The following is a 15955-nucleotide window of genomic DNA, read 5'->3' as shown; positions in this document are numbered from 1 at the left end:
ATTTAAGGTTCTGTCTTCACTACTATATATCTATATACATTTATATATATTCACATTTTGTGCTTTATTATTGCACTCTGTAATACATTTTTTACTTTTTCTTGTTCCTGGGTAGAAAGTGTTATTTCCCAATTGCTTATGCCTAAAGGAAATGGAGAAGGTCAATTTTTCTCTTTAAACTTTGCTTTTGTGACCTGGGTAATGAAATTTTCAAATTTACCCATTTTCCAAAACATTCCAAGTAGATTCAGTGCTGAGGAGCTGATAGAGAATTATCTCGAACTTACAAGAATTTTCAAGAACTTCTAGAATGTTGTTGAACTTACGAGAATTTTCTGGAACTTTTTAGAATTTTCTAGAACTTTCCATAGTAATATATAAATACAGGGGTTCACCACTCACCACTTCAGTTTAGTTCTATCTGCCTAAGTGAACACACAGACCTATATGATTTTATCCGAGATGGCATCAAGAAGCTGCAAGCATTCTCCAGACTCATACTGCTATGTATGTGGCCAATTTATCAAGACAAGAGCGAAAAAGTACTCTGTCACAGCATCTGCTAAACTGTGTGAAGCCTACAAGGCATATTTCGGCATGCCTGTCGGGGATAAAGACAAATCCTGGGCACCTCATTTTATCTGCGAGCACTGCAAAAAATCTCTGGAAGGTAAGACACAATTTTTGTTTGCTCGAATAGTAAGATTTTATATTATACAAATTTTAGACCTTTTAAAATTTAAATATCTTTCAATTTATTTTTTAGTTTCTATTAGTATAGAAAATATATCACATATAAAATATTTTGCATGAACCTCTTACACATTAGTTGTGGATTAAATAAATTTATTCTTTATAATAATTTTATGTTGCTCTTTGCAGGATGGTACAGAGGGGAAGAGAGAGCCAAGAATTTTGCTATTCCAACAATTTGGCGTGAACCCACTGACCACTCAAGCAATTGCTACTTCTGCATGGTAGACCCTACCAAACGTCGGGCTGGCAAGAATACATCTGCTATCATGTATACGGACCTTCCATCATCCATTGTCCCAATGTCACACTGCCCTGAGCTCCATGTACTCACTGCACCAGATAGAAAGCAGCAAATCAGAAGAGGAGGTAGACGTTGTTTAAGACACAGATTACAATTTCAGAGGTGCAGCTGGTGAGAAAAACCCATACAACCCCAACCAAAGAGACCTCAATGACTTGATCAGAGATCTTGGTCTAACAAAGTCGAATGCCGAGCTCTTGACATCGAGGCTCAAGGAGTGGGATTTGTTAGATGAAAGTGTGCAAGTCACAAGTCAGAGGAAGCGTCACCGACATTTTTCAAGCTTCTTCACTCGTCAAGATGGGCTCTGCTTTTGCCACAGTGTATCTGGTCTGTGCGAGGCAATTGAAATTGTCTGTAAACTGAACAAGTGGCGCCTCTTCATTGATATCTCATCCAGAAGCCTCAAACTGTCCTGCTCCATAACGAGAATAAGTATCCGTCTCTTCCCTGGCTCATTCGGTGCACGTCAAAGAGGAATACAACAGCGTCAAGACCTTGCTAGAAGCCTTGAAGTATGATGAGTATGGCTGGGAAGTTATCGGGGACTTCAAAATGGTGACATTCCTGACGGGTCTACAAGGAGGCTTTACCAAGTTTCCCTATTATCTTTGCCTTTGGGACAGCAGGATACTGCAGTGCACTACAACAGGAAGCACTGGCCACAACGGACCGAGTTCTCTGTGGAGGGACACAATGTCAAGTGTGAGCCACTAGTGGACTTCCAGAAGGTGTTGTTCCCACCATTGCACATAAAATTGGGTCTTATGAAACAATCTGTCACAACTCTTGATAAGGAGTCTGCAGCCTTCAAGTGCCTTCGACACTTCTTCCCTAAGTTGTCTGAGGCAAAGGTCAAAGTTGGTGTCTTCGTTGGATCAAAAATAAAGAAGATTCCTGGAGTGTACAGAATTCCCTAAAAAGCTCAGTAGGAAGGGAAGAAAAGCTTGGGGCAGCTTTGTCGCAGTGGTTTGGGACTTCTTGTGCAATCACAAGACCAAAAATTATGTGGAACTGGTTGAGTCTCTGGTAAAGAACTAAGGCAAAATGGGCTGCAGGATGTCCCTGAAAGTCCATATCCTTAATGCTCATCTTGATAAATTCAAGGAGAACATGGGAGCATACTCAGAGGAGCAAGGCGAGCGCTTCCACTAAGATATACTGGACTTTGATGGTCGCTACCAAGGAGCGTATAACGAAAACATGATGAGAGACTATGTTTGGAGGCTGATACGTGAAAGTGATTTACATTATAGTCGCAAATCTTGAAAAACTACTCACTTCTAAACATTTTTGTATAACTTTAGTATAAATACATTTTAATCTTGATTCATATGTTGTTTTATTCAGACTTTATGTAAATGAAAATGTGCAAATTTGCCCGTTTTTACATAGAAAATAGATTAATTTGTAAATTTCATTATCTAGGTCACAAAAGCAACGTTTGAAGGGAATAATGGCCATTTTCTGTACTTTTATAACATAAGTAATTAAGAAATAACACATACTATCCAGGAACAAAATTTGTGTTACATAGTGTTATCTATATGTATTGTATAATGTGTTTGATGAAGGCTTATTTTTACATATTATCATATTTGTTATAACGTTACGTCCTATCAGTTCTATTCAGAAACCTCTTTTCGTCACCAATGTATAATTTAAGTGAGAATATTAAGTATTATTGTGATCATTTTCATAACTTCTGACATGAACAATACTAATTTAAACTAACTGTATTTATAATTTGCCCTCGTGGTTAAATATTGTAACTTTGTGATTATCGTGACAGGTACATTATAGCTAGAGTACCATTAGTAAGTTTTAATAAAACAGTTCAACTGTTCATAAAATAAAAATTTACGTATGATGATTAATGTTAGTATTTTATTTAATACTTCGTGACTGGAAGAAGTTTTGATGTAATGAACACTTGTAGCATATATTTGATGTTTTGATGTAATGAACACTTGTAGCATATATTTGATGCACGAAACTTTTCTGTTTACAGAGTGACACATCAGAACCAACCCTATCCAAGGGTAACAGAGGCAGTAAGTTCAAGTCACTGGGAAACGCAGTAGTTTGTGTTTGTTATAAAATTTTCTGAACCAACAAGACCCACTAGAAAAATATTCTGTTACGTTTGCCTTGTTTTGTGTATTTGACATTGCCTGTTACAAAGAAGCAAGGAAGACCCTAACCCTAATTCGTGATTTGTATCACACCAAGTCTGTAGTTAGAGTGTTGGCTGAAGTGAGAATTTAATACAATTAATACTATTCCAGATTTGGGTATCTTTTCTTCTATGAATATAGAATAATATACAAGATATGTATACATAGATGTTTCATTCTTATCGTAGTAGAAAAATAAACTTCTAATTTGTTTTCTGTATTTACCATTTCTGTTTACATTGAAGAAGGGGTAAACCATATACAAATAATGTATCAACAAGAAGAGTAATACCCAGTTATATACCAGTAAGTGCTATATGTTAACTATAATCTTTGTGGTGTCAGGTATTGGTATATTACTGGGTATTACTTTTCTTGTTCCAAGCACCAAAGATTCCTACCAAGACTGTGGTTAACATGTACCAGTAGCTGGCTAGCCAAGCATAAAGGTTTACCGACGAAGAGTATGGTTACTATAAACCAGAAACTGGCAAACAACATGCTTTACTCACCAAATGTATGTTAATATACTTCAATGACTGGCATCATAGCTTTTAAAATGAAGATAGTACTAAAATAAGGGCCTTGCAATTTTTCTTATGTTTTTCAGGTTCTAGGATATTATCTTTACGTTTCTTATGTTTTCTACGATGTTATCTTTACTTTTATTATGTGTTCCAGAGTATTATTTGTACGTTTATTATGTGTTCCAGAGAATTATTTGTACGTTTATTATGTATTCCAGAGTAATATTTGTACGTTTCTTGTGTTTTCCAGGATATTGTCTGGACGTTTCTTATGTTTTCCAGGATATTGTCTGGACGTTTATTTTGTTTTCCAAGTTATTATCTGTACGTTTCTTATGTTTTCCAGAATATTGTCTGTACGTTTTTATGTTTCCAGGATATTGTCTGTACGTTTATTATGTATTCCAGAATATTGTCTGGACGTTTCTTATGTTTTCCAGGATATTGTCTGTGCGTTTCTTATGTTTACCAGGATATTGTCTGTACGTTTATTATGTGTTCCAGGATATTATCTATACGTTTCTTGTGTTTTCCAGGATATTATCTATACGTTTCTTATGTTTTCCAGGATATTGTCTCTATGTTTCTTTTGTTTTCCAAGACATTGTCTAGTCGTTTCTTATGTTTTCCAAGTTATTATCTGTACGTTTCTTATGTTTTCCAGGATATTGTCTGGACGTTTCTTTTGTTTTCAAAGTTATTATCAGTACGTTTCTTGTGTTTTCCAGGATATTATCTATACGTTTCTTATGTTTTCCAGGATATTATGTGTACGTTTCTTATGTTTTTCAGGGTATTGTCCGGACGTTTCTTATGTTTTTCAGGGTATTGTCTGGTCGTTTTTTTTTCAGGGTATTGTCTGTACGTTTATTATGTATTCCAGGATATTGTCTGTACGTTTCTTATGTTTTCCAGGATATTGTCTGTAATTTTCTTATGTTTTCCAGGATATTGTCTGTAATTTTCTTATGTTTTCCAGGATATTGTCTGTACGTTTATTATGTGTTCCAGGATATTGTCTGTACGTTTCTTATGTTTTCCAGGATATTATCTATACGTTTCTTGTGTTTTCCAGGATATTGTCTGTACGTTTTTTATGTTTTTCAGGGTATTGTCTGGACGTTTCTTTTGTTTTCAAAGTTATTATCAGTACGTTTCTTGTGTTTTCCAGGATATTATCTATACGTTTCTTATGTTTTCCAGGATATTGTCTCTATGTTTCTTTTGTTTTCCAAGACATTGTCTAGTCGTTTCTTTTGTTTTCCAAGTTATTATCTGTACGTTTCTTATGTTTTCCAGGATATTGTCTGGACGTTTCTTATGTTTTCCAGGATATTATCTCTATGTTTCTTTTGTTTTCAAAGACATTGTCTAGTCGTTTCTTTTGTTTTCCAAGTTATTATCTGTACGTTTCTTATGTTTTCCAGGATATTGTCTGGACGTTTCTTTTGTTTTCAAAGTTATTATCAGTACGTTTCTTGTGTTTTCCAGGATATTATCTATACGTTTCTTATGTTTTCCAGGATATTATCTCTATGTTTCTTTTGTTTTCAAAGACATTGCCTAGTCGTTTCTTTTGTTTTCCAAGTTATTATCTGTACATTTCTTATGTTTTCCAGGATATTGTCTGGACGTTTCTTTTGTTTTCAAAGTTATTATCAGTACGTTTCTTGTGTTTTCAAGGATATTATCTATACGTTTCTTATGTTTTCCAGGATATTGTGTGTACGTTTCTTATGTTTTTCAGGGTATTGTCTGGTCGTTTTTTTTTTTTCAGGGTATTGTCTGTACGTTTATTATGTATTCCAGGATATTGTCTGTACGTTTCTTATGTTTTCCAGGATATTGTCTGTAATTTTCTTATGTTTTCCAGGATATTGTCTGTACGTTTATTATGTGTTCCAGGATATTGTCTGTACGTTTCTTATGTTTTCCAGGATATTATCTATACGTTTCTTGTGTTTTCCAGGATGTTATCTATACGTTTCTTGTGTTTTCCAGGATATTATCTATACGTTTCTTGTGTTTTCCAGGATATTGTCTGTACGTTTCTTATGTTTTTCAGGGTATTGTCTGGACGTTTATTTTGTTTTCCAAGTTATTATCTGTACGTTTCTTATGTTTTCCAGGATATTGTCTGGACGTTTCTTTTGTTTTCAAAGTTATTATCAGTACGTTTCTTGTGTTTTCCAGGATATTATCTATACGTTTCTTATGTTTTCCAGGATATTGTCTCTATGTTTCTTTTGTTTTCCAAGATATTGTCTAGTCGTTTCTTTTGTTTTCCAAGTTATTATCTGTACGTTTCTTATGTTTTCAAAGTTATTATCAGTACGTTTCTTGTGTTTTCCAGGATATTATCTATACGTTTCTTATGTTTTCCAGGATATTGTCTCTATGTTTCTTTTGTTTTCCAAGACATTGTCTAGTCGTTTCTTTTGTTTTCCAAGTTATTATCTGTACGTTTCTTATGTTTTCCAGGATATTGTCTGGACGTTTCTTTTGTTTTCAAAGTTATTATCAGTACGTTTCTTGTGTTTTCCAGGATATTATCTATACGTTTCTTATGTTTTCCAGGATATTATCTCTATGTTTCTTTTGTTTTCAAAGACATTGCCTAGTCGTTTCTTTTGTTTTCCAAGTTATTATCTGTACGTTTCTTATGTTTTCCAGGATATTGTCTGGACGTTTCTTTTGTCTTTTGTTTTCAAAGTTATTATCAGTACGTTTCTTGTGTTTTCAAGGATATTATCTATACGTTTCTTATGTTTTCCAGGATATTGTGTGTACGTTTCTTATGTTTTTCAGGGTATTGTCCGGACGTTTCTTATGTTTTTCAGGGTATTGTCTGGTCGTTTGTTTTTTTTCAGGGTATTGTCTGTACGTTTATTATGTATTCCAGGATATTGTCTGTACGTTTCTTATGTTTTCCAGGATATTGTCTGTAATTTTCTTATGTTTTCCAGGATATTGTCTGTACGTTTATTATGTGTTCCAGGATATTGTCTGTACGTTTCTTATGTTTTCCAGGATATTATCTATACGTTTCTTGTGTTTTCCAGGATATTATCTATACGTTTCTTGTGTTTTCCAGGATATTATCTATACGTTTCTTGTGTTTTCCAGGATATTGTCTGTACGTTTCTTATGTTTTTCAGGGTATTGTCTGGACGTTTATTTTGTTTTCCAAGTTATTATCTGTACGTTTCTTATGTTTTCCAGGATATTGTCTGGACGTTTCTTTTGTTTTCAAAGTTATTATCAGTACGTTTCTTGTGTTTTCCAGGATATTATCTATACGTTTCTTATGTTTTCCAGGATATTGTCTCTATGTTTCTTTTGTTTTCCAAGACATTGTCTAGTCGTTTCTTTTGTTTTCCAAGTTATTATCTGTACGTTTCTTATGTTTTCAAAGTTATTATCAGTACGTTTCTTGTGTTTTCCAGGATATTATCTATACGTTTCTTATGTTTTCCAGGATATTGTCTCTATGTTTCTTTTGTTTTCCAAGACATTGTCTAGTCGTTTCTTTTGTTTTCCAAGTTATTATCTGTACGTTTCTTATGTTTTCCAGGATATTGTCTGGACGTTTCTTTTGTTTTCAAAGTTATTATCAGTACGTTTCTTGTGTTTTCCAGGATATTATCTATACGTTTCTTATGTTTTCCAGGATATTATCTCTATGTTTCTTTTGTTTTCAAAGACATTGCCTAGTCGTTTCTTTTGTTTTCCAAGTTATTATCTGTACGTTTCTTATGTTTTCCAGGATATTGTCTGGACGTTTCTTTTGTCTTTTGTTTTCAAAGTTATTATCAGTACGTTTCTTGTGTTTTCAAGGATATTATCTATACGTTTCTTATGTTTTCCAGGATATTGTGTGTACGTTTCTTATGTTTTTCAGGGTATTGTCCGGACGTTTCTTATGTTTTTCAGGGTATTGTCTGGTCGTTTGTTTTTTTTCAGGGTATTGTCTGTACGTTTATTATGTATTCCAGGATATTGTCTGTACGTTTCTTATGTTTTCCAGGATATTGTCTGTAATTTTCTTATGTTTTCCAGGATATTGTCTGTACGTTTATTATGTGTTCCAGGATATTGTCTGTACGTTTCTTATGTTTTCCAGGATATTATCTATACGTTTCTTGTGTTTTCCAGGATATTATCTATACGTTTCTTGTGTTTTCCAGGATATTATCTATACGTTTCTTATGTTTTCCAGGATATTGTCTCTATGTTTCTTTTGTTTTCCAAGACATTGTCTAGTCGTTTCTTTTGTTTTCCAAGTTATTATCTGTACGTTTCTTATGTTTGCCAGGATATTGTCTGGACGTTTCTTTTGTTTTCAAAGTTATTATCAGTACGTTTCTTGTGTTTTCCAGGATATTATCTATACGTTTCTTATGTTTTCCAGGATATTGTCTGTACGTTTATTATGTGTTCCAGGATATTGTCTGTACGTTTCTTGTGTTTTCCAGGATATTATCTATACGTTTCTTGTGTTTTCCAGGATATTATCTATACGTTTCTTGTGTTTTCCAGGATATTGTCTAGTCGTTTCTTTTGTTTTTCAGGGTATTGTCTGGTCGTTTCTTTTGTTTTTCAGGGTATTGTCTGGTCGTTTCTTTTGGTTTCCAAGACATTGTCTGGTCGTTTCTTTTGTTTTTCAGGGTATTGTCTGGTCGTTTCTTTTGTTTTTCAGGGTATTGTCTGGTCGTTTCTTTTGGTTTCCAAGACATTGTCTGGTCGTTTCTTTTGTGTTTCAGGGTATTGTCTGGACGTTTCTTATGTTTTTCAGGGTATTGTCTGGACGTTTCTTATGTTTTTCAGGGTATTGTCCGGACGTTTTTTATGTTTTTCAGGGTATTGTCTGTACGTTTCTTATGTTTTCCAGGATATTGTCTGTACGTTTATTATATATTCCAGGATATTGTCTGGACGTTTCTTATGTTTTCTAGGAGATTTCTCTACGTTTCTTATGTTTTCAAGGATATTGTCTGGACGTTTCTTATGTTTTCTAGGAGATTTCTCTAAGTTTCTTATGTTTTCAAGGATATTGTCTGTACGTTTCTTATTTTTTCCAGGATATTGTCTGTACGTTTCTTGTGTTTTCCAGGATATTATCTATACGTTTCTTTTGTTTTCCAGGATATTATCTGTACGTTTCTTATGTTTCCCCGGATACTGTCTTTACGTTTCTTATGTTTATGATGTTGATAATTTTAAATGTTATGATAGAATGTTTGAGAACATCTCATGTTTCCTACTTTGAACTCCACAATACTTCCACTCATAACTGAACGAATAAAGTTACAAACTCTTGATACACATCGTTTGATACCATTCAGTTTCACTTAAACTAATTTTCTTCGCTACAATAGAATACTTTATTCCCAATTCACTCTTCTGTTTTACCTCATGACCGAAGAAACGGAGTAAATAACCATCTGTTGGTTTGTCAAACACATGGGCAGGATTGAAATAACAGTGAGAAAGTATATTTCACTTTACTCGTATCCATGGTTACTAATCTATTCCCAGAAACCCGTATAATTTCTTGACAAGTGAAAAATTGAATAAAAGACGAGACATCACATTTGTATATTATTACTCATGATGTTTCAGAGATTTGAACTTGTGTCAGAAGAAATAAAATACAAACTGTACTTCCTTGAATTTGTTGATTAACTTAATATTTTCATTTGACACACCACAAAGAGTGTTTTAAATGCAATGATATCTTTATAACATTTTAATACTGATATCTATTTTCATATATATGGAGTGAAGAGCCAATCAGAATGTATTTGACGCGTCTCTGAGAGTCACTGCATGCTACCGTTTATTGATAATACTCATATTTTTTTAGTAATATGTCAATAAATTGTGATTGTTAACTCTTGAAGACATATTTGTTTTGATTGAAAAGTTTTGTTGCTAGGTAGACTTTGAACTAGAGATAATAAAGAATTTACGTCTAAAAATATAATGTTCAGAGCTGGTGTTTGTCAAACACTTCTTACATTTATTTTGTATCGTATTCTGAGCAATTTGCTCTCTTTATAAAATAATCCATAAATATTTGTATGTGATTAATAAAAGTTGATCTAATTTAGGATAACTTTTCAGTGTGTCAGTGATTTATATATATATTTGGGTTAAGAATTTTTCTACAGTAGGTGTCTGTAAGATGTTGGCAATAAATGTCAACAATAAACGAACAGCACACAATCCACTTGTTTTAAAATAACATATTCAAAACAAATCAAACTTTTGTACAAAAATGTTTTACACTATAGTATATCATAATTCTATGTTAAACTAATTAGTTTTCATTTTATTTGTCAAAAGTCCACACAGGCTGATTCAGTATTTACCTTAGAATGCAATTGACAATGCAAATTACTTTTCTTACAACTTAAATCGGTGAAGAATTAACTTACTTTTCCCCGTGGGACACCAAAAAAGGCGTATCCTGACCTTAAATTATTGTCTCCTTTTCGTTAAAGTCAACACAGACGGGTTCAATTAATACATAACCCCTTTTATAAAAACAAATTATATCTCTAGTAAACTATGAAACTCATTTTAAAATAATCACTCACTCGCCAGCTAGACATGACCAGGTTGTTAAGGGTGCTTGACTCGTAATATGAGGGTGGTGGGTTTCAATCCCCGTCACATCAAACATGCTCGCCCTTTTAGCTGTGGGGGTGTTATATTGTAACAAAATAAATTAAATAATAATACCTACTACGGCTTAAAACCGATTTCTATCTCAATAGTTTTAATACTTTTCCAAATATCTTAATAGATTCTTCTTTGTACAGTTGTGTAAGATCGTAGATAGAATAAAACCAACGTTTTGTTTTACACAGTACAAATATTGTTACTTTAGACTTGATTTGGGCTTGGCATGGCCGGGTGTGTTAAGGCGTTCGAGTCGTAATCGGAAGGTCGCGGATTCGAATCCCCGTCGCACCAAACAAGCTCGCCCTTTCAGACGTGGGGGCGTTATAATGTTGTGGTCAATCCCACTATTCGTTTGTAAAAGAGTTGGCGGTGGGTGGTAATGACTAGCTGCCTTCCTTCTTATCTTACACTGCTAAATTAGGGACGACTATCGCAGATAATTATCGTGTAGCTTTGCGCAAAATTCAAAATAAGAAAACAAAACAAAACAAACATTAGACTTGAATTACAGTCTCAAGTCAACTGTACACGTTCCGACACTCAGTACGTCACTTCCAGGAGATCACGTGATGGATAACGTAAGTCGACTTAGCAGTTTCAAATAGAAACGTTCTTTATTGTGTTAAACAAAAGTTTGTTTAATTTTATTTATATTTTTAGAAAGTCAAATATAAAATCATTCATTATTTACGTCCTTAAACTTAGAGAATTTAGATTTGTTGAAGACAAATTTAAGTTTTAAAAGAGTGTATTAGTTCATAAAATTGTTTAGAATAAATGTCTTCTGAATGTCTATATTTAAACATTAACCGTTTATGTTTGTTTCTAGTTTACATGAAAGAGATTTGTAGATCGACTTCGCGGCCAGTCATATACGTAGACTCAGACGGTTATCTTTCAGCAGGAGAGGTTAAACTTAGTCAGGATTCCTCGGCTTACGAAGTTGGGTTTCACTGTAACCTCACGATAAAAGCTCCGGAAACGTACCGGTTGATGATCGTAGTTCGTCGTGTGAGCATACGATTTTACCCAGTAACTCAGAACACAAAGATCTGTATCGACTTTCTCCGAATATTCAACGGCGTTTCGAATCTGCATCTCAGCAGGAAGATATGTGGTCACGAAACGTTCGACTGGAGAAGTGACGAGATCTATAGCTCGAGACGAACCAGTGCACTTACAGTGCAGTTCTTTACGTTTCCGTGGGATAAGAACCTGGTACGAGATGGATTTGACCTGACCTTTACTGTTTTTAACATGAGTAAGTACATTTGTTGAAAGTTTTACGGACAGGTTTACGTTCCTAACACAAATACTAATGGTTGAACTCTAGGACTAAGTTTTAATACACTCGTCTAACGAGCATCTTCTAAACATTATCTATATTTTATTCATAACGGCTCTAAAATGTAAACATAAGACAATAAAATTTCTAATGAATATTGTATGCATTAAAATAAATATATATATATATTGTAAACATAAACGTTTAAAGCCATAAACCAAAACACATTAACATGAAATTTTTAAGTTTTTTTTTAATAGGCTGCACATTTAAAAAAAAATCCTATTGTAAAAGGTACAACTTGGGATTATAAAGTGTGTCCCAAGTTTTGGAGGTGACTGAGATGTGGTGATACATCGTCTATCAGTCTTAATCTCCAATTCGCGAGTCTAACATAAGATTTGTTTGTTTGTTTTTTAATTTCGCACAAAGCTCCTCGAGGGCTATCTATGCTAGCCGTCCATAATTTAGCAGTGTAAGACAAGAGGGAAGGCAGCTATTATAACAACCCACGGCTGAAAAGGCGAGCATGTTTGGCGAACCCGCCACCCTCAAATTACGAGTCGCATGCCTTAACACGCTTGGCCATGCCGGGCCGACTCACATAGGAAAATTAGAAATTAGGATAGCAAGATGTGGGTGCTAAAGCCTACAACGTTCCTAATCTATATCACCCTTCACTTCCTGCAGACAGTGATGGGAAGGTGACTGCTCTCCCAAGTTAGAATAAGAAAAAGATAAACATAAAAATATGAAAAATAATAAATAAATAGATAAAGTGAAAATGAAAATAAGGTGCTGACATCTGGTGGTAAGTAAGATAAAATTTACCTCTTGAAGTTGGCATTCCTCCCCTATTATGGTATATGCACTAATTAAAACGACATCAGTAATATGATAGTTTATTGTGACTGTCATGCTTTTATATACGACTTAAGGTGTATATCCATCATAAAGTAGTACCAAGTTCTTAGATGAACATATTTTTAACTAAAATATTTTAGTAATTTTAATAGAATTTCTCCAATTTTATTTTCTAAAAAATAAGGTCATTTAAGAACTTGGCACTACTTTATGACTTTGTTTTGAATTTCACACAAAGCTACTCCAGAGCTATCTGCACTAACCGTCCCTAATTTAGCAGTGTAAGACTAGAAGAGAGCAGCTAGTCATCACCACCCACCGCCAACTCTTGGGCTACTCTTTTACCAACGAACAGTGAGATTGACCATCACATTATAACGCCCCCACGGCTGAAAGGGGAGCATGTTTGGCGCGACGGGGATGCGTACCCGTGACCCTCAGATTACGAGTCGCATGCCTTAACACGCTTGGCCATGCCGGGCCTACTTTATGAGGATGTACACCTTAAGCCAGTCACAATAAACTACCCATACGTATCTGTTTTTTTGTTATAAGCTCTACTAACCCTGATTTTCTTTCCAGTAACCAACGGGCACAGTCACGATAGAGTTTTCGGCGCCCTGATCGTGAAAATGGGTTTTTCTCGGGGTACTCCCCCCCACAGCAAATTCTGAGGTTTTTGGATCTATAGATCTCTGTCCTCTGGTGTGTTTTTTTTAGAGTCAATATTTAACCTCTCGCGGACCACCATTGGATCTTTGCCACCAGATTGCATTACAAACTCGTTAACTTTAAATCTTGTCGGTGTAGCTACTAATAATCAGTAACTAGCCCAGTTAAATTTTACTTCACGAGTAGGGCGAAAAGAAGATCTCTTCTGAGCGCCCTCGATTGCTTTGCGTCTCTTCTTAAGATGCAAAGTGTTAAATCGAAGTTTATTTATTAAAACTATGAATTTGCTGATGTCGTGTTAATTAGTACCTCTATATGGGTGTTTCATCGTGTGATTCATAGTTGCAGTGTTCAGTTATTGTGAATTCTGATTTTGTTGGTATGTTATTATTCTCTAGATTTTGTTGATTTGTAGTCGTGTGCTGTATTGTAATACTTTTCGGCCCACGTGACAGATCTCACGTGTTATTATTTTAACTTAGTTTAGTGCATAGTTAACCTTCCAGGTTGGTCAGCATGGCTGGGGCCATCCGGCCTTATTCCTTTCGGCCACGGTCGATTCTTTTTGTGGTCCCCGCGGACTCGCTGCTGTTAGCGGTTATTGACGCTGTGTGTAGTCAACTGGAAAGTAATTTCCTCGAGTGCATACAACACTTTGGTGGTAGAGACTATGTAGCGTCACTGTCTTCCTCCGCTGTTGATCAAAAACTATTGACCAAAGGTGATTTTACCGTCAACGGGACCTTAATCCCCGTTGAGCCGGCGGGAGAAAACATCAAGTGCTTGACTCTACGTTCCGCGCTCTATAAACTACCCCATGACGCAATTGCGTCAGGATTGCGACAATATGGGGTGGTTCTCAAAATCGAACACGAGTGCTACCATATTCGCCTTGGGGTGTGTACTTTAATATAAAGCATTCTGTGCCAAACTTTCTTAGGATTAATGGCTCTACTAGTATGGTCAACTACCCTGACATGCGCCACATGTGTCATGCTGTGGCTTCGAAGGCCGCTTGTCAGGGAGTTGCAACACTCCTCAGTGCCATAAATGTCTCTTTTTTGATGCATTAGTGACTCTTTTGTGGTAAAGAGTGTTGTGGTGATCACGCGTCTTTGCTGTGCCCAAGGCGTGTGAAATCGCGGGACTCAAACCGAAAGAATGGTATTCTTTCTGCACGATCCTCGGCACCGGCAGAGAGGATGTGGAGCCTCTGAGGAAGTGCAGGCCTCTTTACTTGGTCGGGGAGTAAGGTTGGAGTCTCTGAACGGGCCCTTTTGTTGGGTCATGAGGCAGTTGCAGCCTCTGAGGAACCTCGGGCTCCCTTGTTAGGTCATGGGGAGGTTGGGGCCTCTGAGATAGCTCTACCCTCTTCACAGGTTTAGGAGAAAGCCCGGGCCCCCTAGTTGGTTGGAGTAGAGAGCTCCACTCTGGTGCTACTATTGCTGTCCTTCTTTTTGGGCAGTATGTCTTCCAGCAACATCTCGCCCACTTCTCTATCTTCCGAGTTTGCCGGGTTCGTTGGAAGAGATGGAGGAACTCGATTCGAGGCACACTTTTAATGTCTCTGACTTAAGTCTGGGGAATACTAAGATTATTCTTCAGGAGATTCATTTCGCGTCTGGGAGGGATCACTTCTCCCTTGTGAATTTCTTTCCTGTTCCAACTTTCTGGTCCTTTGGTTTGACACATGCACAAGGTTTGGGAATTCTCCTCAACCACAACTTCTCAGGAGGTATCCTCGCATCACAAAGTGATGCTGACGGACAAGTTGTGTTCATTGACGTCATCACTCAGGATCGTAAAGTCTGGCTTGTTAATGTCGATGCACCTATCCAGGTGAGGGAACTGAAGATGTTCTTTTCTTCCTTGGACAGGTTTTGGTAACGCTGGCCGATACTGTCCTTGGTGTGGACTTCAACTGTATGTTGGATCTCCACCTCTGTAAGATTGGGGAAGATCCCCTTTCTGGTGATCAGCATGTGCAGCCTCTGCATTTAGTGCTGTCGGAATTCAACTTTCACGATGTCTAAATATAAGTACATCTCCAGTCTGTTAAGGAAAGATGGTCAGGTGACTTTGGACATTATTGACATCATCAACACATGCCTTAACTAAATTAGCCGACTATATCCGGCTTTACCTATGGACGAGGATATGTAGCAAGACATCACTCAGTTCTTGCCAACCTTCAATCCATCATGGTCTGATGATCTTTTGAAGCCCATTATACTGGATGAATGTTGGGTGCTTATTTGGTCCATGCCACTTAGTAAGTGTCTAGGACCCTCTTCATTAGACTTTTTAACAACTGTCTGACCTGTGGGTCCATGTCTGTGTATACCTTATATGGGTTAATTATGCTAATCTGTAAGGATCCCACCCAGCCTGAAGATATTTCTTCGTGGCGTCCATATCGCTTCTGAATGTGGATGCAAAGACTGTTTCTAAGGTCCTGTGTGCCAGTTTGAGTGCTGTTATGCTCGATCTTATCCTTGGTGTGTGGTGTGTGGAGTAGAAATATCCAACAAACCTTGGTGATTCTTCGTGACGAGTTCCATTACATCACGGACAGGAACATCTCTGCAATTTTTGTGTTCCTCGATGAGAGTAAGGCCTTTGATTGAGTGCACCACAAATTTCTGAGACATATTCTGCAGAGGTGAGACTTTCCTCTAGTTTT

General features: G+C 36.2%; 1 protein-coding gene across 9 annotated transcripts in view; it reads left to right on the top strand.

Annotated features, from left to right (window-relative positions):
• The window catches only part of LOC143237870 (uncharacterized), a 43477-nt gene that overhangs the window by 15783 nt on the left and 11739 nt on the right, over positions 1 to 15955 (top strand). For 4 of the 9 annotated variants that reach the window (XM_076477559.1, XM_076477561.1, XM_076477560.1 and 1 more), the window contains exons 2-3: positions 3069 to 3313; positions 11281 to 11712. In XM_076477559.1, coding sequence (XP_076333674.1) covers positions 11286 to 11712 — 427 coding nt within the window. In that variant the 5' untranslated portion in view covers positions 3069 to 3313; positions 11281 to 11285. The remainder of the gene's footprint in view (positions 1 to 3068; positions 3314 to 11280; positions 11713 to 15955) is intronic. The other 5 variants (XM_076477565.1, XM_076477564.1, XM_076477557.1 and 2 more) reach the window with 2 other exon arrangements.

This window comes from Tachypleus tridentatus, chromosome 13, assembly GCF_004210375.1.
Source record: "Tachypleus tridentatus isolate NWPU-2018 chromosome 13, ASM421037v1, whole genome shotgun sequence".
Lineage (NCBI taxonomy): Eukaryota > Metazoa > Arthropoda > Merostomata > Xiphosura > Limulidae > Tachypleus > Tachypleus tridentatus.
The sequence above is the reverse complement of the archived record's forward strand: the minus strand, read 5'-3'. Positions and strand labels throughout refer to the sequence as shown.